Source organism: Entelurus aequoreus, linkage group LG01 (genome assembly GCF_033978785.1).
Source record: "Entelurus aequoreus isolate RoL-2023_Sb linkage group LG01, RoL_Eaeq_v1.1, whole genome shotgun sequence".
Taxonomy (NCBI): domain Eukaryota; kingdom Metazoa; phylum Chordata; class Actinopteri; order Syngnathiformes; family Syngnathidae; genus Entelurus; species Entelurus aequoreus.
This window is the reverse complement of record NC_084731.1, coordinates 74,425,876-74,453,375: the sequence shown is the minus strand read 5'-3', so window position 1 is coordinate 74,453,375 and position 27,500 is coordinate 74,425,876. Positions and strand designations below refer to the sequence as shown.

Here is a 27,500-nt window from a genome sequence, read left to right as displayed (position 1 = left end):
ACATTTAGTGCTGAGTAAGCTCCTCAAGGCCCCCTCCCACGCATATCCAGCTAACAATGGACGTTTGACCAACAGGTCTCACATGTGCTCTTAGTGGTTCTCCAGCACTCAGACTTCTTGTCCAAACTTTTGCCACTAACAAAAGTCAAAGCATGCAGGGGCCATTGTAATACTTTTTTTTTTTTTTTTAAACCGTTACAACGTATAGCGTTTTTATTACCTTTAGGACTCCCTTCAAGTTTGGTCCCAGGGACCTGGAAGGGTCTCAGTCATAAAAATTTTAAAAATAGGTCATATATTATCATTATTTTTTTCAATACTTGATACTATACATCACATGTGTCCAACTCAAGTACCGGGCGCCATACCTGGCTAGCCATGTCATTTAATGTGGTCTGCAGTGTCATTCAATGTGGTCTTCCACATCATTTAATGTGGTACGCCATAATATTTAAAGTGGCCTCAAATGTCATTCAATGTGGTCTGCTACATTATTTAAAGTGGTCCGCAATATTACAAAACACAAAACCAGAGAAGTTGGCACGTTGTGTAAATGGTAAATAAATACAGAATACAATGATTTGCTAATCCTTTTCAACCTATATTCAATTGAATAGACTGCAAAGACAAGATATTTAATGTTCCAAATGAGAAACTTTGTTATTTTTTGCAAATAATAGTTGGGGAATGCTCATCAAACACGTATTGGGAACATGTCACTGGGGAACAGGCTAATTGGGAACAGGTGGGTGCTATGATTGGGTATACAAGCAGCTTCCACGAAATGCTCAGTCATTCACAAACAAGGATGGGGCGAGGGTCACCACTTTGTCAACAAATGCAAGAGCAAATTGTTTAAGAACAACATTTCTCAACCAGCTATTGCAAGGAATTTAGGGATTTCACCATTTACGCTCCGTAATATCATCACAAGGTTCAGAGAATCTGGAGAAATCACTGCACGTAAAACTGAATGCCCGTGACCTTTGATCCCCCAGGTGGTACTGCATCAAAAAGCGACATCAGTGTGTAAAGGATATCACCACTTCGGCTCAGGAACACATCAGAAAATCACTGTCAGTAAATACAGTTTGTCGCTACATCTGTAAGTGCAAGTTAAAACTCTACTACGCAAAGCCAAAGCCATTTATCAACAACACCCAGAAACGCTTCGCTGGGCCTGAGCTCATTTAAGATAGATAGATAGTACTTTATTGATGATGCAAAGTGGAAAAGTGTTCTGTGGATTGACGAATCCAAATTTCAAATTGTTTTTGGAAACTGTGGACGTCGTGTCCTCCGGACCAAAGAGGAATAGAACCATCCAGACTGTTCTAGGCACAAAGTTGAAAAGCCAGCATCTGTGATGGTATGGGGGTGTATTAGTGCCCAAGGCATGGGTAACTTACACATCTGTGAAGGCGCCATTAATGCTGAAAGGTACATACAGGTTTTGGAGCAACATATGTTGCCATCCAAGCAACATTATCATGGGCGCCCCTGCTTATTTCAGCAAGACAATGCCGAGCCACGTGTTACAACAGCGTGGCTTCATAGCAAAAGAGTGTGGGTACTAGACTGGCCTGCATGTAGTCCAGACCTGTCTCCCATAGAAAATGTGTGGCGCAATATGAAGCCTAAAATACCACAACAGAGACCCCGGACTGTTGAACAACTTAAGCTGTACATCAAGCAAGAATGGGAAAGAATTCGACTTCAAAAATTGGTCTCCTCAGTTCCAAAACGTTTACTGAGTGTTGTTAAAAGGAAAGGCCACGTAACACAGTGGTAAAAATGCCCCTGTGCCAACTTTTTTGCAATGTGTTGCTGCCATTAAATTCTAAGTTCATGATAATTTGCAAAAAATTGAAGTTTCTCAGTGTGCACATTAAATATCTTGTCTTTGCAGTCTATTCAATTGAATATAAGTTGAAAAGGATTTGCAAATCATTGTATTTTGTTTTTATTTACCATTTACACAACCAACTTCACTGGTTTTGGTTTTTGTAATTAAAGGGCCTAAAACGTAATTCAATGTTGTCCACCACATCATTTAATGTAGTCCCCCATGTTATTCAAAGTGGCCTAAAATGTCATTTAGTCTGCTCCTCCACACCATTAAAGTGGCCCTTTGAGGGCAGCCATATTTATGATGTTGCACTCAATAAAAAAGAATTGAACACCCAGCTCTAGATCATCTTCATATCTATCCGCCGATATAATTAAGTTGTATGCCCTTTTTGTTGTTTTTATGGCAAAAACACAAAAATTGGAAGTGGAGCCTAAAATAGATAAATAAATTGATTCTTTTTTTCTTTTTTTTTTAACAATGACAGTAAAAAAACACAAAAACTAAAATTTTCAGGGATCCAAAAGGATCTCACTCATAAAAGTGTTAAAAATATGTCCATACATTATTTTTTTTTTTACATTATACACTTGAATCTCTAGCTCAACTTCAGATCTATAAGTTTTTGTTTCTTTTTATGTTCTTTTTTTGTTTGTTTTGTTCCCTTTTTGTCTGAGAAAACTTTTTTTTTTAAGGCAAACACATAAAATATGCCATATTTCTCCCCCCCCCCCCAAACTATCTTAAAGTGTAATATTAGATGCAAAGTAATTGGAGCCTTGAATATGTCAATAATTCATAACAACATTGATTTTGATTCATTATAATTTTTTCAGCAATGACAGTTTTCAAGAATAAAAGCAGCCTGCAAACATTGCAACTTACTCTGGTTGAACTACACCTGTTTGTTTTTTATTCCACTTTGAATATGTTTTTGAATAGAATGGTACTAATGAGACTTGATGACAAGCGTGTGGACGTACCGCTGAAGGTGCTGGCAAACGGGAGGCTGGGGTCGTGAGGGACCTTCCCCCGTCCGTTCTCCACATTCTTGGGGTCCATGGTGAAGACATGCTGTGGACACACAAACACTTGCTCACTTCTGACTGCCAGAAAAACGCCTTTTGCTTCGAGACGATATTCTAAAGTTGCTGCAGACGATGCATCTCTGCAATAAATGTCAATTATTGCATCTGTCTGTATTCACGTGGGAGTGTATTTGCAAGCGGAATATGCTACTAGTCATATGTATTGATCACTGATCGGCTAACAAGCCACATCTTCTGGCAACCATCGTTGTTAAGGAAACCAGATGAGAAAAAATAAAAATGTTACTCTTTTAAATTTGAGTTTTATTATAGTAATATCACACATTTTTCCTCATAATAGTCTGATTTTATTCTGTTATAATCGTTTTTACATGATTACATGTTTAGGATTTTAATTTTAGTAATATTACACATTTTTCCTCATAATAGTCTGACGTTATTCGGTTATAATTGTGTTTACATGATCACATTTTTAAGATGTAATTTGGTAATATTACAAATTTTTCTTCATAATAGTCTGACTTTATTTTGTTATAATCGTTTTTACATGATCACATTTTTAAGATGTAATTTGAGTAATATTACACAATTTCACCTCATAATAGTCTGACTTTATTCTGTTATAATCCTTTTCACATGATCACATTTTTAAGATTTTAATTTGGGTAATAATACTTTTTTTTACCTCACAATAGTCTGACTTTATTCTGTTATAATACATTTTACACGATCACATTTTTAAGATTTAATTTGAGTAATATTACAAATTTGTCCTCATTATAGTCTGACTTTATTCTGTTATAATAATGTTTATATGATCACATTTTTAATATGTAATTTGGGTAATATTACACATTTTTACCTTATAATAGTCTGACTTTATTCGGTTATAATCGTTTTTACATGATCACATTTTTAAGATTTTCATTTGAGTAATATTACACATTTACCTGACTTTATTCTGTTATAATCATTTTACATTATCACATTTTTTAAGATTTTAATTTAAGTAATATTACAACATTTTCATCATAATAGTCTGACTTTATTCTGTGATAATCATTTTTACATGATCACATTTTTAAGATGTAGTTTGGGTAATATTACACATTTTTACCTCATAATAGTCTGACTTTATTCGGTTATAATTGTTTTTACATGATCACATTTTTAAGATTTTCATTTGAGTAATATTACACATTTTACCTCATAATAGTCTGACTTTATTCTGTTATAATCATTTTACATTATCACATTTTTTAAGATTTTAATTTGAGTAATATTACACATTTTTCATCAAAATAGTCTGACTTTATTCTGTTATAATCGTTTTTACATGATCACATTTTTAATATGTAATATGGGTAATATTACACATTTTTACCTCATAAAAGTCTGACTTTATTCGGTTATAATCGTTTTTACATGATCACATTTTTAAGATTTTCATTTGAGTAATATTACACATTTTACCTCATAATAGTCTGACTTTATTTTGTTATAATCGTTTTACATTATCACATTTTTTAAGATTTTCATTTGAGTAATATTACACATATTTACCTCATAATAGTCTGACTTTATTCTGTTTCATTTTTACATGATCACATTTTAATATTACACACTTCTCACAACTTCCTGTTTTTTTCTGCAATAATAAAATACATTTCTTTCTGATATTATCAAGTAATATATTACATTTTAGTTATAAATAAATGATAAATGGGTTATACTTGTATAGCGCTTTTCTACCTTCAAGGTACTCAAAGCGCTTTGACAGTATTTCCACATTCACCCATTCACACACACATTCACACACTGATGGAGGGAGCCGCCATGCAAGGCGCTACCAGCACCCATCAGGAGCAAGGGTGAAGTGTCTTGCCCAAGGACACAACGGACGTGACTAGAATGGTAGAAGGTGGGGATTGAACCCCAGTAACCAGCAACCCTCCGATTGCTGGCACGGCCACTCTACCAACTTCGCCACGCCGCCCCTGGCTCTAATATTCTGAATATATTATAGTAAAATGACAACTTTAATGTATTTTTAATTTCAATGTATTAATTTTAATAATAAAATACATTTCCTCCTGATATTATTAAGAAATATATTGACAACACTAAATTGGCCCTAGTGTGTGAATGTGAGTGTGAATGTTGTCTGTCTATCTTTGTTGGCCCTGCGATGAGGTGGGGACTTGTCCAGGGTGTAGCTGTCATGTCTGTGATTATGTTTTGTTTTAGTCATGTTGGGATTTGGTTTTGGACTTTTTGTGCACTTTTATTTGTCACCATAGCAACCATTAGTTTCACCTGGTTCACATTGTCATGTCACGCACCTGTTCACCTGTCTTGTCACGCACCTGTTTTCACTGATCACGTCACTATTTAAATCTGTCTGTTTCTGTTGTTCGTCCTGGCGTCCTCGCACTTTTTGATCCCTCCACTTCATGTCATGTCACAGTTCTTTGCCAAGTAAGTTTTGTTCATTTATGCCACAGTTAGTGTTTTTGTTTTATTGTTCATAGTTTCTGCCTTTGTGCAAGTTTTGTGTTTCTACCCAAGTTTTGTATTTCCGCCCTCGTGCAAGTCTTTTGTTTTGTATAGTCAAGTTTTCTACCTCCACTGTGAGCGCCTTTTGTTTATTCCTTTTTTATTGTTAAATAAACATGTATTTAAATTCACGCCTCGCACGGGCCAATTTTCCTTTGCCTTCCGGAGAAGCAAAACCCAAGAACCCAGTCATGACAGTACCCCACCTTCCGCCCGAGTGCAGCTGAGATGGGCTCCAGCACCCCCCGACCCCAAAAGGGACAAGTGGTAGAAAATGGATGGATATTCAATTTTTGTTCTAATATTCTGCATATATTTTCATAAAATGACAAATTTAATGTATTTTTATTTTCAATGTACTTATTTTTAAATCTTCGGACCTTTCCTTTGTTTTCACTTTGAAGATCATTTTTTAAAGGTTTTTCTTTTTTTTTTTAGATTGATTTAAATGATTACACTTTAATTTCACAAGTTGGCACGTTTACCATGAATTATAGTAGGGTGATTCTTATTTAGTCCATGATGGTGCAGCCTAGATGGTTTTTAACAGAGACGATCCCACATTCTGTGTCTATTCCCCACATATTGCTGTGGAAAATAGTCTGCGAGCTGGAGCAGAAGCATGTGACCGCTCCCCCAGTATGGCCTTCATTAACATAAGTTTGAGCTCGTCTCATCGATAGACTTTCATCTCTTCAGAATGAATTCCTCTGCCTTTGTGCAGACAAAAGGGAGGCTTGGCTCTTGTTTGTTTCTTTCCGACGTTTCTGGCCCTCCTCTGAACTCTCTGTGTGTCTCCGTCTGAGAGAGGAGGAAGTGTGGGATCAGCGGCGCTGCCAGAGTTCAGACCAGTTTCCCAGCGACCATCGGCTTTTGCAGCGAGGAGCCGACGGGGTCATTAGAGTAGGAAGAAAAAAATAAACAAACAGGGCACGGACCAAAAGCAACAGCTGATAGTGTATGTAAAAACAGATTGTGTCAGGGTCATTAATAGTCTTTCAGCGTGAAGTCACCCGGTAAATACGCTCTTCTAGCACGCCATGCTCCAACGCTGACTGCAGCAGCTGTTTAGAAAACAGTCCTGGTGTTGATAAGAAGCTGGTGTTTTCATTAGCACCCACCACATCAAACTGCGGACACATTGCGAGCAGACTGCGGGAGAAAACTACAACGCAGCTTTTTCTCACGCATTCCAGTGGCAGGTAGGCTTTTGGAAGTCTTCCACCTCCCGAACGCAGAAGATGGACGCACGGCGTGAATATGTGGCGTGAAGACGAGAAGTGAAGGAGTGAAGACGAGAAGGAGCACAGACTTCAAACTAGGGTTGTCCTGATACCAATATTTTGGTACCGGTACCTAAATATATTTCCATACTTTTCAATACTTTTCTAAATAAATGGATCCACAAAAAATGTCATTATTGTCTTTATTTGAACAAAAAATCTTAGGGTACATTAAACATATTTAGGGCTATATAAATAAACATTGATTGATTGATTGATTGATGTTTCTTATTGCAATTTAGTCCTTAAATAAAATAGTGAACATACTATACCAGGGGTCCCCAAACTACGACCTGTTTTTGTTTTTTAAAATTATTATTCCATCCATCCATCCATTTCCTACCGCTTGTTACTCTCGGGGTCTCCTAGCCGCTCAGGCAAATCATAGTGTCTAAAAATGCATTTTCCCATCGATAACGTGACATCATCGCGCTCGCGCGTGGCAAGTGCACGCTCTTTCAGTCAATTAGTGCATGAGGAATATACAGTATATACTGTACAGCGCGGCCCCCGGCCAAATTGTTTTAACCCAATGCGGCCCCCGAGTCAAAAAGTTTGGGGACCCCTGTACTAGACAACTTGACTGTTAGTAGTAAGTAAACAAACAAAGGCTCGTAATTAGTCTCCTTACGTATGCAGTAACATATTGTGTCATTTATCATTCTATTATTTTGTCAACGTTATGAGGGACAAGATAGGCTCCAGCACCCCCCGCGACCCCGAAAGGGACAAGCGGTAGAAAATGGATGGATGGATGGAAACTGGAAAAATTGATTATTAATCTGCTTGTTCATTTACTGTTAATATCTGCTTATTTTCTGTTTCAACATGTTCTATCTACACTTCTGTTAAAATGTAATAATCACTTATTCTTCTGTTGTTTGATACTTTAAATTATTTTTGGATGATACCACACATTTAGGTACCGATCCGATACCAAATAGTTATAGGATCATACATTGGTCAAATTCAAAGTCCTCATGTATCCAGGGGCATATTTCCTGAGTTTATAAACATAATATACATTTTAAAAAAAGGAAAAAAGATTTTGTGATGCTAAAAAATATTGATGTAATCATAGTAGTATTGACTAGATACACTCCTGTACTTGGTATCATTACAGTGGATGTTAGGTGTAGATCCACCCATGGCATTTGTTTACATTCAGGAACGGCGTCATTAGTGGTGACGCCAGTTGATGTACGGTGTGTAGTGAAGCATGTTTAGCTATTCCTCGTCCTGCAGTGATAATGATAGTTGTAAGAAACGTACTTTCTTTGTCGCCATGGAGGCGAGGATTAGTGATTTAGAAGTAGCTAAAACACTGCCGACTGCGGATGGATGTTAGCTGCTAGCTAGCGAGCCATGTCTTAAAGCACCTCTTCGTTTTCAGTGTTATAACTTCACCTTTATCTTTAGTTTTTAGACCAAAATGCGCCCGTTCTCCCTTTTCTGTCTACACACTGTGTCTGCTTGTAAGTACTCTGTGTGGGTTTGTGCTGCCAAACATGCTCCTCTGCTCGTAAAACCAGCAATGTCATGACGTGACGACAACGCGCCGTCATGTCTGTAAAAAAAAAAGTATATATATGGGGAACCGGTACTTTTCAAGCAGAGTATAGTACCGTTTTTGATTCATTAGTACCGCGATACTATACTAGTACTGGTATACCGTACAACTCTATGCTAAGGCGCTAATTTTTTCCTTAAAAAATGGTGCGGCGATTTTATAGATTTTTCTTTACTGGCCATAATGCAAATAGTTAATAAAAAACAAATATTAAAAAAACAATCAAATACACTGAAATGGTGTGTTATTGTTTGTGCTATGGCACCATCTTTTGGACGAGTTGGCTCACAGTAAATTTGGAGCTTTCAACCAGAAGTACAATTACCATTCCGTCTTCTCGCCGTCCATAGCGTTTCTACCCGTATGGATTCTTCATTCATCACTCCAAGCTACGTCTGTAAGTTTTACAATATAACTAAAAAAATTGTTACCTACTAAACTGTCCCATGTGTGATGTCTGTAGGAGTGTTTTCATGCATATTTGTACGTGCTATCGTAATGTAACGAAGCTAGCGTCGTTAGCATTAGCTAATAGGCTAACACGTTTACGCGCGTCTGTGTTAGTATTATTAAATTACTATGACATTCTTTTTGTATTGTTTCAGTTTCACCAATTCCTCAGTAAATTCACCAAAACGTCACCGTGGAGTTATTGAGTCTGTTTAGCTGATTGGAGAGCTAGCTTGCGCAGCTAGTGGTTCCATGACGATGGCTCCTGTTTTGTTTGACCAGCCGTTTTACTGCCGTGTTACGCACACCAATTAAGGTACAGTATGTAAATAAACATTTATTCAATATTTCTGTGTAAATAACTAATTTCACAACGTATATATCTGCGCCTTATAGTCTGGTGCGGCTTATATGTGGAGAAAATGTTTCCCTAAAATTTAGTGGGTGCGGCTTATATACTGGTGCGCTCTATAGTCCGGAAAATACGGTAGTTTTGTATCATGTAGCTTTCTATTTAATTTACTGACACTTTGGTAAAATATATACAGTATGACCAAATATGACCTGTTTTACACGGTATCAGTGTAGAAATATATTGTACCACTCATCCATAGGTCATCAGCCGGATTTGTTAAACTACCCTGAACTGTGAAATACGGTGGAAACACAAACCACACACTTCTAGAGGAACCTTTATTTCCAGGAACTTAAAAGTTCCTGAACCTTTAATGGAAAAAGGCCTCATCATGACAATATATTCATTTTAAAACATCCTGTTTGAGGTCCTGACACTTTGTTTGGCAAGCCCTGGTATAGACAACCAAAATGTAAACACGTTGTACACAATGCATGTCAGCGTGATCTCTTTGTTCTTCATGGACTATCAATGTGGAATTAAGCCACATGATAACATCCTGGCATTGTGGTATCTGTCAGGTCAAAACGGAAGCAAAATGTCTGCTCGGCGACGTCGTAGCGCCGTCGCAATCTGGGTGTGATCCTAGGCTTTCTGGTCCGGAGCACTCAAATTTCCAGGATGAAAGACTAAAAATAAAACAAGAATGTGCGATGACTGGATTCACGGTAAGTCTGGCACAATCGTTATTGATTGAGGCGTCCTTAAAATGAACTTAGTGTCTCGGTTTTGTTGGAAAGACAATGGACTATTGTTACCGAGTGGGTGCGTCCTCCTCTGTGGAGGGACTACTGATGTCAACCTTACGAAACAAATGTTTAAAAAAATAAAAATAAAAATATAATAATACATAAAATTATATAAATATGTACATATATAAATATATATATATATATATATAAAAAAAATATATATATATATATATATATATATATATATATATATATATATATATATATATATATATATATATATATATATATATATATATATATATATATAAATACTTAATGAAAAAATATATATGTCTGTATAAAAAAACAAAACTCAAACCTACTAAAAAATATATATCTATATACATCTAATAATTAAAATATATATACATACATATAAAAATACATACATATATAATAAATACATAATGAAAAAATATATATGCTATATAAAAAACAAAAAAAACCTCAAACCTACTAAAATAAATATATATATATATCATATTAAAAAATATATACATAAATGAATATATATACATATATAATAAATACATCATGAAAAAAATATATATGTATATAAAAAAAACCTCAAACCTACTAAAAAAAATTATATATATATATATATATATATATATATGTATATATATATATATATATATATATATATATATATATATATATATATATATATATATATATATATATATATATATATATATGTATCATAATAAAAAATATATACATATAAGTAAAAAAATACATGTATGTCTATATAAAAAACAAAAACAAAACCTAAAAAAAATATATATATAATAAAAATATATATACATATATAATAAATACAAAATGAAAACAAATAAAATATAAAATATATATAAAAAACAAAAACAAAATTCAACCCTACTAAAAAAATTGGAAATTATTACAAACTGCTACTTTAAAACAAAGCATTTTAGCCCAAATATCCAGTGTGTATGAAGTATGTTTCCTTACCAAAGCCAGGAACTTTTCCCCAACATTCTTACCGATACGACACCAAGTAAGACAGAGCTTATATCTCCCAATAGCAATCCTTAAAGAAAAAGTTTATCCAGACCAGTGGCGTGCGGTGAGGTTCATGTCAGGTGAGGCACTGACTTCATCACAGTCAGATTTACAAACATCTGAACCCTAAAGAGTATCTTATTCACCATTTGATTGGCAGCAGTTAACGGGTTATGTTTAAAAGCTCATACCAGCATTCTTCCCTGCTTGGCACTCAGCATCAAGGGTTGGAATTGGGGGTTAAATCACCAAAAATTATTCCCAGGCACGGCGCCGCTGCTGCCCACTGCTCCCCATTGCTCCCCTCACCTCCCAGGGGGTGAACAAGGGGATGGGTCAAATGCAGAGGACAAATTTCACCACACCTACACTGTAAAAAAAAAAGACATTTGAGAAAACGCAAATTTTCAAGGCAACATGATGCAACAAGATTTTTGCGTTTTCTCAACTTTTAACTACTGCTAAGACACTGTTTTGGTACACTGTAAAAAATAATTATAGTTTTTAAGTTAGTCAGACTCAGAAATAAGGTTTCACTATGTTTAACTACCAAAACAGTGTCTGGCCAGCAGTAGTCAAAAGTTGAGAAAACGCAAAAATCTTGTTGCATCATGTTGCCTTGAAAATTTGCGTTTTCTCAACTTTTTTTTTTTTTTACAGTGTAGTGTGTGTGTGACAATCATTGGTACTTTAACTTTACACTTACAAACTGTACCACACAAAAAAACACATTTAATAAAAAAAACGTTATTATGGTCTTACCTTTACTTATAAGTGCGGGAACAGTGGTGTTCGTGTTGGAAGAGTCGTGAATGAATGAAATATGAAATCCGCGCAGCAGTCTGCAGGTGTACCTAATGTTGTGTCCCTGTTCACGGCTCCTCCGGCGCGCCGCGCGAGCATTGTTGTTTTTGCACTTTTTGGCTTCTTGTTAAGTGACTTTTTTTGGGTGGATTCGGTCTTGCACGTGGAGGGTTTGGGTGTGGGCTTTGGTTGGTGTGGCCGCGGCGCTCCCGTCGGGAGGTGCGTTCTGCGGCGGAGGTGCTTGGCACCAGGAGGCGGGGTTATGAGACGAGCCTCCAGTTTTATGATCGCTCAGCACTAAAAATACGTTACACACATACACTTGTTGACAAAATACACTGTACATTATATACCTCAGCTAACTAAACTATGGAAATGTATAATATAATTCATATAGCAATACGGTCTCACTGCACAGCAGGCCAACAGTAAGCCGAGTCATTGTGCACAATCCATGTTGAGGCACAAATCAGTGACGTGCCTCAACTGGCTGCTGATCACCGCACCGTCTCTTCTCAGTATTTGAACGGCAAATGTGAAAATAAAAATAAAAATAATCTAAAACTGGTGAAGTTAAATGGAAAATAACTTTAGTATAATCACTGGATACATATAACAATTTAATTTTTTTTTTTTCTTTTTACTTTTTTTTTCTTTCCATGATGGCAGGTGAGGCCGTGCCTCCCCTGCCTCTAGTGACGGCACGCCACTGATCCAGACAGTGATTTTGGATCACCTCCAAAATCTAATCTGAATCCACCCATAACATTTTGAGCTATGTTGCTAACTGACAGTGTAATTAATCAAGGGATGATTTCAGTGCGTGTTTGTTTTGTTTGTCTGCAAACAGCAAACAGGTTGCAAGAGGGTATGTTAGCAACTGAAAAGAGGGTTCACTCCCTTAATTTTGTTCCGCAAAGAGTGAACCCTCTTGTCAGTTGCTATAGCATACCCTCACAGAGAAGTTCAGCCTCGTAACTTAAAGGGGAACTGCACTTTTTCTGGAATTTTGACCTATCGTTCACAATCCTGATGAGAGACAAGAACACTTGTTTTTTTTAATGCATTCTAACTCGTAATAGTTGTCTCGTTCTCGGCGGCCAGCAACACAGCTAATAGGAAAAAAACATTCTGCCTCTGAATCACTCTAAAATGCATTCAAAACCTGCCATCAACAATACTTAATTCATGTTCTGTAACCTGTGTAATAACCAAGCTGTAGCAACTTTGTTATTTATTGTAAGAGTTAACACTGAGGAACTATTTTTCTAGTGTAGTAACACATCGCCTTGAGACGGCATGCAATGGCATTAGCCGTAAACTATCTTCTGCGTCAGCTGCTGAATGGCTTTTGAGTTTGTAATACACCACACACTGTGATATGTCACCAATCAGTACTGACTGAAAACCACGAAAAAATCATATTACATTATCTGTAAAGTATTATTTCATGTTTTGCTTGTGCACAGCTAGCTCAACAGTGTATGTACTGTAGTTGTAATAACACCCCTGACATATTATGATCGATATTATAGTGACTCGCTTGTTGGACATTTGTCCGTTTGGTCCAGCTGGCCGGGTGGACATTTTTTTCCAGTTGATTTTGGGTAAGCACTCCATTTCTGTCGTTATAGCTTGACTCCAAGTTTCACTTTTACACCGTTACCAAGTCATGCTAGTCCTGACTCTATCGCCCTCCGTCTGATTCAACTTTTCACACTCTCTTCGTGCTGCAGTAGTTCATCCTACGTATATTCAGCTTCAAAAAGATAAGGTTGTGAATCCTCATTTGTCCAAAACAGTCGTCTTTGTTGTCTATTACAAAGTCTGCCATGATTACAACACACTCGCGTTTGTTTTCGGAAGTAGGAACACATTTGCTGCCGCACGTCAGAAGTGCTTAAAATGACCAAAAATACGTAAAAACATTGTACATATTACAAATAGTTATGAATGTGTCTGTTACTCCATTACATACATACACATAATATATACATACACATATAATATATACATACACATATAATATACAGTATATATATATACGCACACACATCTATCTATCTATCTATCTATCTATCTATCTATCTATCTATCTATCTATCTATCTATCTATCTATCTATCTATCTATCTATCTATCCATCCATCCATCCATCCATCCATCCATCCATCCATCCATCCATATATATATATATATATATATATATATATATATATATATATATATATATATATATATATATATTATATATATATATATATATATATATATATACATATATATATATATATATATATATATATATATATATATATATATATATATATATATATATATACATATATATATATATATATATATATATATATATATATATATATATATATATATAGGGTCTATATATAAATAGTATAAATATATATATATATATATATATATATATATATATATATATATATATATATATATATATATATATATATATATATATATATATATATATATATATATATATATATATATATATATATATATATACTTGCAGTGTGCATATAAAACAATGATGGAGGTTGTTGAAGTTGTTTTAGAGGGCTTTGAAGGCTGCAACGGTGGCTTCCATTAGCAGCATTTTGCAAGTGTTTTTTTTTTTGTCTTCAGAATTCTAAAAAAAAAGACGTTCTTGTCTCTCATAATGATTGTGATTGATGGGCAACATTTAAAACAAGTTCCGTTCCTCTTTAAACGTAACTGGACTGTTTGGTTTGTTTTAGAAGACGTTTCACCTCTCATCCAAGTAGGCTTCATCAGTTCATGATCATAGACACATCTGGTGTTAGACTTAGATTGGTCAGATCTGGACTGGACTGGACTTAGATCGGCCAGATCTGGTCTTGGACTTAGATCGGTCACATCTAGTCTTGGACTTAGATCGGTCAGATTCAGTCTTGGACTTAGATCGGTCAGATCCAGTCTTGGACTCAGATCGGTCAGATCCAGTCTTGGACTTAGATAGGTCAGATCCAGTCTTGGAGTTAGATTGCTCAGATCTAATCCTAGACTTAAATTGGTCAGATCTAGTCTTGGACTTAAATTGGTCAGATCTAGTCTTGGACTTAGATCGGTCACATCTAGTCTTGGACGTAGATCGGTCAGATCCAGTCTTGGACTTAGATCGGTCAGATCCAGTCTTGGACTTAAATTGGTCAGATCTAGTCTTGGACTTAAACTGGTCAGATCTAGTCTTGGACTTAAATTGGTCAGATCTAGTCTGATTAGATCTTAGAACGTCTTCTAAGACAAGCCGAACAGTCCAGTTGCAATTCATTGAATGTCTTGAGAATATCCATTGATTATTTTGGTTACTATTGTCAATCAAGACAAACTGTACTGCTTGGTGAAAAATGCACTGTATTAAAAAAAAACGAGGTTATGAAAGCTTACATTTTTTAAATTCCTATTTCACTCTAAAGTGGGAAAATAACTCCATTTCGTTCATCTCTCCCTAAGCTTCACTTCCAGAGTTTATTGCTTCCTGGGCCCATGACTCCATACTTTGCCTTATTCCGTTAGCACCGTTTTCACTGTCTGGTTACAAAACCTAAAGACACAGCGTGTGTGTGCGTACGTAGGTGCGTGTGTGTGTGACGTTGAAGAATGATGCGGCCGATTCAGTTTTTCCAAAGTGTGCCAAGGTAAATACGGTGAAGTGCTGATGAACAGAAAACGAGGACTTTGCCAAACGCAACATGTCAGGACCACCAGTACCATTTAGACAAGTGATTGGTGACACTCACACACACACACACACACACACACACACACACACACACACACACACACACACACACACACACACACACACACACACACACACACACACACACACACACACACACACACACACACACCCTGAAGTGGAACAAGGTGAGGAACTCAATTCCAGAGATTGTCAGTGAAGGTCAGTCATTTAAGGTTTAGTGTTGTGTTGTGACTGCCCATTCAAACAATGGTGCCCTGTCTCCTTCCTCTACTAAAAGCTCTGCCTCTAATTGAATCTTTCACTGCTTGTATAAACTTGGCTGTCTTTTACAGGGGAAAAACACAAAGTGAAACATGGACAGCTTATAAAGGCCAATTGGGGGCAGTGAGGTAAAGAGTTAGGACAATATTGGAAAAGGAAAAGCAAAAGAGATTCCTTACATGTCAGAAATGGAACCAAATCCAAAGTACAACTAAAGAGGATGATGAATGAGATCAATGTTGAGTTGGAGTTTTTATTGTTTTATATACCGTGGCTATTGGTAAGGTCAGGAACCATGTTGGGTAACTCAAGTTTATGTAACAAGAGGAAATAAATGTCAGGAAAAGAAACACAAACTTCCATAATGACAGATATTTAAGAAAATAAAAAGATTGTACTTCTATAAAAGTGTCCGATAAAGTCAGAGGTTTTTCTTGAATAAGTACGTGGTCTCCATTCCCGATTAATCGCTTTTAATATTGATCACAAACGCCGATCTCCTCTGGCCGGCATAGTACTGAGCAATATAACAATATCTATAAATATTTAAGTCCAAGGCCAGAACTGACCAATCTAAGTCCAATACAGCAATGTTGTTCAACCTTTTTTGAGCCAAGGCACATTTTTTTCATTGAAAAAATGCGGAGGCACACCACCAGCAGAAATCATTAAAAAACTAACCTCAGTTGACAGTAAAAAGTCGTTGTCGCAATTGTTGGATATGACTTTAAAGCATAACCAAGCATGCATCACTTGTCTCAAAGTAGGTGTACTGTCACCACCTGTCACATCACACCCTGACTTATTTGGACTTGTTTGCTGTTTTCCTGTTTGTAGTGTTTTAGTTCTTGTCTTGCGCTCCTATTTTGGTGGCTTTTTCTCTTTTTTTGGTATTTTCCTGAAGCAGTTTCATGTCTTCCTTTGAGCGATATTTCCCACATCTACTATGTTTTAGCAATCAAGAATATTTCAGTTGTTTTTATCCTTCTTTGTGGGGACATTGTTGATTGTCATGTCATGTTCGGATGTACTTTGTGGACGCCGTCTTTGCTCCACAGTAGGTCTTTGCTGTCGTCCAGCATTCCGTTTTTGTTTACTTTGTAACCAGTTCAGTTTTACTTTCGTTCTGCATAGCCTTCCCTAAGCTTCAATGCCTTTTCTTAGGGGCACTCACCTTTTGTTTATTTTTGGTTTAAGCATTAGACACCTTTTTACCTTCACTCTGCCTCCCGCTGTTTCCGACATCTACAAAGCAATTAGCTGCTGCCACCTACTGATATGGAAGAGTATAACATGGTAAGTCTGCCGATCTCCAGACAGCACAGACACTCAACAACGGCACATTATTCGCGGATTATAATTACTGGTTTGCAAAAAATATTTTTAACCCAAATAGGTGAAATTAGATAATCTCCCACGGCACACCAGACTGTATCTCACGGCACACTAGTGTGCCGCGGCACAGTGGTTAAAAAACACTGCAATACAGGATCTAATCAATCTAAGTCCAATACAAGCTCTAACCAATTTAAGTCTTAGACTAGATCTGACCAATTTAAGTCCAAGACCAGATCGGTTCAATCTAAGTCTAAGACTAGATCTGACCAATCTAAATCCAAGACTAAATCTGACCAATTTAAGTCTAAATCTATATCTGACCAATCTAAGTCTAAGACTTGACCGGACCAATTTAAGTCTAAGACTAGATCAAACCAATTCAGCCTAGAACTAGGTCTGACCAATTTAAGTCTAAGACTGGATTTGACCAATCTAAGTCCAAGACTAGATCTGACCAATTTAAGTCTAAGTCTATATCTGACCAATCTAAGTCTACGACTTGACCTGACTAATTTAAGTCTAAGACTAGATCGGACCAAATTAGCCTAGAACTAGATCTAACTAATTTAAGTCCTAGACTACATCTGACCAATTTAAGTCCAAGACTAGATCTGATCAATTAATAAAAATGTGTTCGATAAAACATTCAAAACGGAAGTGACAAAGCAAGGTTGGTTGCATGAACAAAGACACTCGCTCTCTGGTAACCGAGCAACGCAGGAAGTGATCACCGATCAGTGGGAGTGACACGCTAACAACCAATCAGGTAACAGGATGAAGTTTGGTTGTCTGGAGGTTGATTCTTTGCACAGAATGAGAAGAGAAAGTCAAAATGAAGAAATTGGGGATAACAGAGGAAAAGTCACTGGGATAGTATGGCGTTTTTGGGGGGGATTTTTTTTTTTAAATGGACCGTAGTCAGACCAAAGACCACACCACCTTAGTCGTGCTCACCCTTTAGAGCACAGCTGTAACTTCTTGGCACTAAACCTGCAGAAAATAGTTCTTCTCAGGTTGCTCTATGTTTACATTTTCAACAATTTGCACTATTTTCTTAAACATTACTTACATATTCCTTATTTTTGCACCTTAATTTTAAGAGCTTATTGTTATGTCTTCAATTTTACAATTTTGTTTACATTGAGTGTTTTCCATGTTTGTGTTGACATTTCCTTTCTGCTTTGATAGCTGAGGGATTATAATCAGAGGAAGGTTACATTTGGAATAAATTGTTTAAATTTAATACATTTTTCTCTTGCTCCTTATTTTACATAGGTTAGTAAAAATATAAATAATGATGATTGATATTGACTGATACAAAACACTTAAATCGTGATACAGTATATAGTCACATCGCCCAGCCCTAAATTGACTCCTAATTTATGTTCAGTATCCCGGCTGAGAGGCAACTAGCAGCTGACTATTTTGAGGCACAGTTTAGAACCGCTCACCTAAGTTAAGGAAGCGGGAAATAAACAGCATTTCTTGGTATCTTAAGTGCCACTATCACTGGAGGACAAGGCTGAACATGCTACACATCATGAGCAAGCCAGGAGCAGGCAAGGTAATTAATTAGTTATTAAAGTAAGCAGTTATTAACAAGAAATTAACAAAAAAGATAAAAATTAGTGAAAGGACAATGGAACAACAACTGTTGGTGTGTTGGGGCCCCTAAAGTCCCGAAAATGTCAAATCAAACCACGGATGCATGCTTAGGGATGGGTAAGGTTCACCTTTGAACCGATAAGGTACTAATTCCCGATACTGGGACTCGATACCAGTAGCAATTTCCGTTACTTTCGTGTGAGTTAGTAAATACTAACTATTTTTGATAATAAAACAGATCACATTTCTGAGTCTCATTTGCAAGTATGACATCAAGTTGCAATTGCAGTTACAAGTCCAAGATGTTAGTTGGCAGTAATGTATAGGTCATTTCAGTCTGTTGCGCCCTACAAAGTGTTAATACTGTACTTATTGAAACTATTACGCACCAGCTGTTTGATTGTAACATGCATCTTAGTTGTAGTTTTCATTAACACATTTGGAGGTGTTCAAATCGCAATGTGAAATTTGCTTGCGCTAATCAGTAGCATGTCGATAGCAAAGTCAATGTATATTAGCATCAAGCTGGCGCATTTATGACAAACGTCGGAGCATTTTTTGAGTCAGTTGCTTTGCTGGCATTGAAAATTGCAACATTACCTAGACGAACTATGGCTGAGTCCGCTCTCAGTGCTGCTGGGGTGATCGCCAAGTGCCGATCCGCAAAGTCGGCTCCCGGGCGTCACCTCACGTACAACTAAGGTACCGTAACATGGAGGGTTTCCCCTAGACTGCCAAGATACCGGTGGTGATGGGGGCGTGGTCACTATGACGCCAATGAGTAATTAGCATAATAAAACCTGTTGGAATTGTGCCGTTTGTTATCATAAGAATGGAAATAAAAGTTAAATATAGGGTCAGACTTTGTGTGATTTATTTTACTTTAATTTGTTTTCAAGTAAAAAAAAATATTTTTAGGGTGTGGCGGTAATGAAAAATTCAATTACATCAAGTGGAAACCCTGAACATGGCACTGATGGATTTGACAGGAATTTACTTTGCACGAGTCCGCCAGTTGTAGTTTGCCACCGAAGTCAATAAGTTTCTTTTTTATCTCTATCCTCTTGTTGTGGGGCAGACTGGCTCCTACATGCACATGCATGCTAAAATCCTTGGCGGTAGCTTATAGTTCCAATTTGTTTCTGTCAGTAATCTCGATACTGAAGTGCATAAAAAACTACAACATGGCTGACGGGGGGGGGGGGGGGGGGGGGGGGAGACTCAGTCACAGGGTGCTTGGCTTGGAGGAGGACTTTGGCACGTAATTTAAGACCGCCCACAAAATGGCGCATCCTGAGGGGCGGTCAGAAAACATTGAAGACGGTCTGTAAAACCTATTTGACCACAGGGTCCAACTTTTCCCTGCAGAGGGACTCGGGGCCCACTCAAATATTAACACTGAACTAGTAAAATTACTTTTGTTTTTATTCGTATTCAATATTTATATTTAACCTACTTACAGGATAACCTTTGTCAAAGATGTGAAACCATGTGTTAACCACAAAGTTAACTTAATAAATTATTATTAAGGCTGAGATCAAGCTATGTATGAAAATAAATACTAATCAAATATACTGCAAAAGAAGGGACTGTTTAAAAATTGTACATACAATTACGCAGTGCTAAAAATATATATTCTAACTAAATTAATAATAAATAATAATAATATATATTTTCTTTAAATAAACTGTCAATAAAATGTAAGTGTAAATGAAAATACAGCTTCACCACTTTGCGCTTAAGAAACTTCTCTATGACTTTAGCCGCAGACTTCTTCTGTTTGTTTGATATTGTCATTACTGCCACAAGTGGTGGAAAAGTGTATTGCAACCGATTGCAGCTGCGGCCCACACGGACCTCAGCTAAGAAACAGATATTTTTTGGCAGCCCTCTAGATGGAGCTCGCGGTTCAATAATGGGCCACGGCCCTATGGTTAAGAAACACTGATGTAGAACACAAGGAAGAGTTCATAATAAATAATAATAATATATATGTTACTTAAATAAATTGTCAATAAAATGTAAGTGTAAATAAAAATACAGCTTCACCACTTTGGTCATAATTTTTGCACTTAAGAAACTTCTTTATGACTTTACCCGCAGACTTCTTCTGTTTGTTTGATATTGTCATTACTGCCACAAGTGGTGGAAAAGTGTATTGCAACTGAGTGCAGCTGAGGCCCATAGGGACTTCAGCTAAGAAACTGATATTTTTTGTCGGCCCTCAAGGTGGCTCTCGCGGTCCACTAATGGGCCCTATGGTTAAGAAACACTGATGTAGACCACAAGGAAGTGTTAATACTAAATAATAATAATATACATGTTCCTTAAATAAACTTTCAGTAAAAATGCAAGTGCAAATGAAAATACAGCTTCACCACTTTGGTCATAATTTTTGCACTGAAGAAACTTTTCTATGACTTAAGCCACAGACTTCTTCTGTTGGTTTGATATTGTCATTACTGCCACAAGTGGTGGAAAAGTATATTACAACTGAGTGCAGCAGCGGCCAATACGGACCTCAGCTAAGAAAGTGATATTTTTTGGCGGCCCTCCCGGTTCAATAATGGTGTTTTAAATGGAGAGAAAAATATCATAATATGACTTTTCTTATTAAAAAGGTTGTTTGTTTTTTGAAAATGGTTAAACGACGCCAACATTAGCTAAAACAAAGAACAATGAAGCCAAGGTTTGGCTAGACAAATATTTCCAGCGCCATTCTTCACCTAAATGGTGCTGACACACCAACGTCATAACAACGCCTCAGCATCAAACGGCGATTGGACTCCAACCCAGAGTGATGGCATGAGAAAGACACAACCACTACAACCACTATAACCAGTAAAACATGTACGTCTGACCCTCGCTGAGATGAAACGCCCCTGGGGGAACAAAGGTCATCCCACCCAGAGTCCAGTTGGATCGCTCCGAGTCTCGGTTCTCCACACAGGTCAGGCAAACATTCGTGTGTGTGTGTTTTGGACCAGTTAGCGACTGGTTAAATAAACGGGCCCGCTCCCCGTGGACTTGTGGGTTCTGACCGTGACTACCTGATGAGGGCTACTAAGTCCACACACGGCACATTTAGCATCATAAAAAAAATTAAATCAATGTACAGATGACGCTGGTTCTCAGGAGGATAACTTAATGTTTCATAAACGTGAAAATGCAGTCAGGTTCAAAATGATTGTAACGACATTAAGGGCGCCTCCTATGGGTTGTTGTCAAAATACTTTGAAGGTCATGCTAGAATTCATGTAATATAGATATCTTCAAAGTTGTATCATCATTAGACAAATGGTCAATGACTTATGGACAATTAGTTCCTAAGTCCCGCCCCTTTTGATGGAAGGTGGCCATGTTTTTTTTTGTTTTTTTTAAGTCAGAAAAGTAACAGCAGAGTAAGTAGGTGTGCATGTTTTGACATGTTTCCACCATTAATTTCAATCATTAGACCACGGGTGTCCAAACTATAGCCAGCGGGCCACGTGCGGCATCTTCAATTTGGTTCGTGAGACGTTTACTTAGCAAACTGGCCCGTGGAGTGTTCTCAAATTAATTTAAAATATCTGAAAATCCATTTTGTGGCCAGATTAGGGTAATTTAGGTCAATGCTCACATATTATGTTTTAAAAGAAAATACAGCACAGCATTTACTAATATGACCCAATCCAAACAACCTTGTCTAGTCATGGCACGAAAAAATTAATGAATGCAACCAACACAAAAAGTCATCACACATGATCACAAATATCACAACCTTGCTCACGGAAGTTTGTGGATTTCATAAAAAAACAAAAAAAACATCTGAGCAACATAAAAATAAAAAAAATAAAAATTACACCCATTTAAATCTAATGCATGATAAGAAAAATGCAAAACACTCTCCACACTTATCTATGTTTGGCAAATTTTAGCTGCTTGACATTTCCGATTGATTACAAAACTTTAAGGAGGCCGTCAGGGAAGTAAACAAGGTAGGGGTCAAACTTTCACATACCGTACTCTTACTATCCAATTATATAAATTTTTATAGAAACATTTAATAATTATTTCAGGCCATTTTAAAAGGATCGAGAAACTCTATTAAGCATTTTACTTGTTTTTAAGTTGTTTTTACTCAAACATTTTATACATTGTTTTGATCTATCACATGTTTTTATGTTAATATATGTAAGTAATGTTTTTTTTAATCGTGGTGTGTGACTGCTGTGTTGTTCTTGTATGAATTTTGTGTAACATTGTTTTGCTGCCCTCTTGGCCAGGTTTTATCTGGTTAAATAAAGAATATTGATTGAATGATTAATTGATTGATTGATTAATTGAATCGTGTTACTCCCAGCCCAATGCGGCCCCCAAATCAAACAGTTTGGACAGCCCTGTGTTAGACAAAGGAACAAGGACTTACGGACAAAGAGCAAAGATCTTTTGCTAAATGGCGCCCATGTTTTTTAACCAATCTTTCTCAAATTTGGTGGTGATTCGATTAGACAAAGCAAAGAAACAGTTGAGAGTTTTGCAAAGCTGAGAAATTTCAAGTCAAGCCAACTTAAAGAGGTCAAACTTTAGGGTGCAACAACAGCGCCACCATGTTTATCGGAAAGGTAACAGCTCAGACAACTTATAGCAAAAATAATAATCACCAATATTTTAATTGATATAATCCCAATTGATGACACGATTACTCATTAATTTGAAAACATGAGTAGTTATTGTACTACCAAAATTCAACTTTAAATATAGTTAAAAAAAAACGGATATTAATTAGTAACGAATAAACCACAACAAGTAAAATATTAGTAATAACAACACATTTAAATAACAATAGCAATATAAAAACAATACAAATCAATTGTTACGTTTTAATTGTTTTTAGTTCAATTTTTTTACGTCTTACACATATTTTACCACCACAGAATGTGTGATTTTTGTGTCAAAATAACATTTTATAAAATGTTTTTTAATTAAATGCAAAGATCCTATTACAATAATAATTTTATAATCCTACTGATGCAATACGTCTTTGGACTATTTTAACCAGTATTTTAAGTCAAAGCATAATAATTGTGTATTTGTATCAATAAATGCTTTAAGTGCATTATGCTTCTGTAAAGTAGTTTTCTGAAACCTTCAATTTGTTAGCGCAGTCAAACCGGATGTGGCGCACCGCGCTATTATTGTGAAGGGGAAGATTAACGTGAGGAGGCGACTTGAGGTTTTGTTTTGTTTTTAAAAGGGATAGCGCCTCTCAAGTTGGGACTACTGTTTGTACATTGATCTTCCATGGATGATGTTGTTCACAACAACACAAGCAGATGAGATGTGTTGTGGGTGTATGGATTGTTTGTACATTGATCTTACATGGATGATGTCGTTCACTACAACACAAGCAGATGAAAAGTATTGTGGGTGTATGGATTGTTCTTGCTAGCTTTAGCTTCCTAGTTTAGTTGCTGATTCAATTGGCCGCCTCGACATTGTTGCTTGTTTAGGGGATAAATGAAACATTATTTTACCAAACAAATGATCCTTCTCCTCACAATGACTGCATTTCGCTCACATTTATGTCAATTTCCCTGATGTTCTGCGGATTTTGTTGTATTGGCCAATTCTGTGACTCAACGCGGAAATCATATGCCTTATTTTGATTAGACATACTAGCGTTGTGTCAAATAAAAAGTAGCAAACATGGTGACTCCCAAACTTTTAGTAGACGTGATCTTTTCCCACTCATTCGCTCATTATTCGTTCTACCATTACAAGCTCGCAGCCCATTATTCCTCTTTTTCTATTATTATATTTTCATCATCGTGAGAAGCCGTAACCGAAATCAAAACTGGATTCACTGCCCAACCCTAACACCTACTGTGTTGCCAGTGCTATTATTTCTCGGACGAACGCACTACATGGTGGCGCTGTTTTTGAAACCTAAAGTTCGACCCCATTAAGTTGAACTGACTTGCGAATTCTCCGCTTGACAAAACTCTCAGCTGTTTCTTCCCTGTGTTTAATCGAATCCCCGCCAAATTTTGTACGCACCTTCGGGGGACTGACAAACACATGCGTGTTAAATTTGATAAAAGTTGGTTAAAAAATATGGCCGCCATGAAGCAAAACATATTTGTCTCTCATAGGCACGGTCTTATGATTGTGAATATCTGCATTACATGATAGATGCAGTACTCCCATTTACTCACATTTGTGTAGTACAATAGAAGTAGGTGGTGTATTTCTCATGAGTACTTGACATATGGAGGGTAAAGCAGAATACACAGCACTAAGTAGAATAAAGAGTACATACGTATACACACAACACTAAGTAGAGTAAAAAGTACACATACGTATACACACAACACTAACGAGAGTAAAGAGTACACATACGTATACACACAACACTAAGTAGAGTAAAGAGTACACATACGTATACACACACAACACTAAGTAGAGTAAAAAGTACACATTCTTCTACACACACAACACTATGTAGAGTAAAAAGTACACATACATATACACACACAACACTAAGTAGAGTAAAAAGTACACATTCTTCTACACATACCACACTAAGTTTGGCACTTTCCCACCACGGTCTTACATTTCCTCTATGTGGATCCTCGTACCCACTTTGACTGCCGCCCCCCCGCTGGGTCGCTTTGGGCCGTCATGTGGCGGTTCGCAGTGATGCGTCCAACAGCTACAAGTTGAGTCTTAATGGCTCTCGTTCATCCGTTCTTGACGTTTGTTTGGCTTTGAGGGGGACACGCTCGGCATTGATTAACCTCAAGCTAAACGGAGAGGGCCAAAGATTTTTTCCGTATGCTGGCATTTGCCCAGGACCAAGGTTATTCAAGAGTATGTACTTTTATGAAGTATATCTGTGGACACTATAGTAAAAGTATGTTTGATTGTGCCGAGAGAACAATCTAAATTCAATCCGATCAAACTAGCCAATGAACGAATCAGAGGTTCCTTGTGATCTACGTCAGGGGTTCTCAACCTTTTTGACCACAGGGTCCAACTTTTCCACCACACAGGCGCACACTCTGATATTAACACTGAACTAGAAATGTTGATGGGCCTGCTATCTGTGCCCTGGACCTCTGGCTGGGGGTCGCCGGAAGCCGCCGTACTTAGAAGATGGTGCCGAGTGTCTGAATCCGTGAGTTTTAGGTGTAACTGTACAAAATGAGCCACAGAGCTAGCCTAAAACAGTAGCATGTTTAGACTTAGACTTCCTCTTATTGTCATTCATATTTGAACTTTACAGTACAGATAAGAACAAAATGTTGTTGCATTAGCTTGTTGTAGTGCAGGATAAAAGAGTAATGAGGTGTGCTAACGATATATATAGTAGGCTGACCATACGTCCTCTTTTCCCCGGACATGTCCTCTTTTGCGGGTGTGTCCGGGCGGGGTTTTTTAAATGCCTCAAATGTCCGGCATTTTGAGTTATGATTGCGTGTATTTTCAATGTAAGTCTTGGGCAGGGATCAGCAACCCCTAACAACTATATTAAGGGCGTGCCATGATGGCACTGCATATATTATCCTCTATTACTTGCACAAACAGCATGCCAGCCCGGCCTCATGTTGTATGAAGCTTTAACATGCACACGTGGGAGACAGCAAGGCATACTTGGTCAACAGCCACACAGCTTACACTGACGGTGGTCGTATATAACAACTTTAACACTGTTACGTTACAAATATGCGCCACACTGTGAACCCACACCAAAAAAGAATGACAAACACATTTCTGGAAAACATCCGCACCGTAACACAACATAAACACGACAACACAACAAATACCCAGAATCCCATGCAGCCCTAATTCTCTAACCTCAACCGACGCACGGAGGGAGGTAGGGGGGGTGATGTGTGGGGGGGTTTGGTGCTAGCGGGGCGTGTAGACTGGGAGAGTTAGGGCTGCATGGGATTCTGGGTATTTGTTGTGTTGTGTTTATGTTGTGTTATGGTGCGGAGGTTCTCCAGAAATGTATTTGTCATTCTTTTTTGGTGTGGGTTCACAGTGTGGCGCATATTTGTAACGTAACAGTGTTAAAGTTGTTATTTACGGCCACCGTCAGTGTAAGCTGTGTGGCTGCTGAGCAAGTAAGCTTTGCTGTCATATTCGAGTACAAGCAGAAGATGCATTGAGCAGGTAAGCTGTTTAAGCAGGCTGTAGGGGGCGCTAAAGGCAGTGCCATCACGCTCAAATTTCGGGTATCTCCCGGAGAAAGTGGGAGGATTGGCAACTATGACGCTGTTGAACGCCATTCATGTAAATCTCGCGGGCCGCAGTAACTTTAAACTGTCATATTACTGTCATATTAAGGTGCGGGCCGGGGCGCGTGTCTTAGACCCATGGTTTAAACATAGCACAAAGCAAAAAAAAGCTTTGTATACAGTGTTATTTCATTTTAAATCTCAAAAGAGTTTTGAGGCTCCCATTGTTTTCTTTCATTTGTGAAACTCGTCAAAATGGCCCTTTGAGTGATAAAGGTTGCCGACCCTAGACTCTAGGGTTAAGTTAAGAAGGGGTTAAACAAAACAAGCTGTGAAGGTGCGCACGCAGAAACATTCGTAAGGGAGGGACAGAGACACAGAGCGAGAGAGCTAGTGAGTGGAGACAGACATGAAAACAAGTAATGCCGAAAAGTAAATGCAACTTCACGGATGATTTGCGGAAAAAGTATTTGTGTTTTGGTCCTGGCCGTGACACATGGGAAGCAGAATGCACTGTGTGCAAAGCAGGAACATGTATATCTGTGGCAAATAAAGATCTAGAAGCCCATATCGACA

The 27,500-nt window shown here is 37.3% G+C and overlaps 1 protein-coding gene across 1 annotated transcript in view; it reads right to left on the bottom strand.

The window, feature by feature from the left end:
* Window positions 1–27,500, bottom strand: part of sema3bl (sema domain, immunoglobulin domain (Ig), short basic domain, secreted, (semaphorin) 3bl) — a 225,655-nt gene that overhangs the window by 54,003 nt on the left and 144,152 nt on the right. The window contains 1 exon segment of the mRNA XM_062057997.1: window positions 2,833–2,923. Coding sequence (XP_061913981.1) covers window positions 2,833–2,923 — 91 coding nt within the window.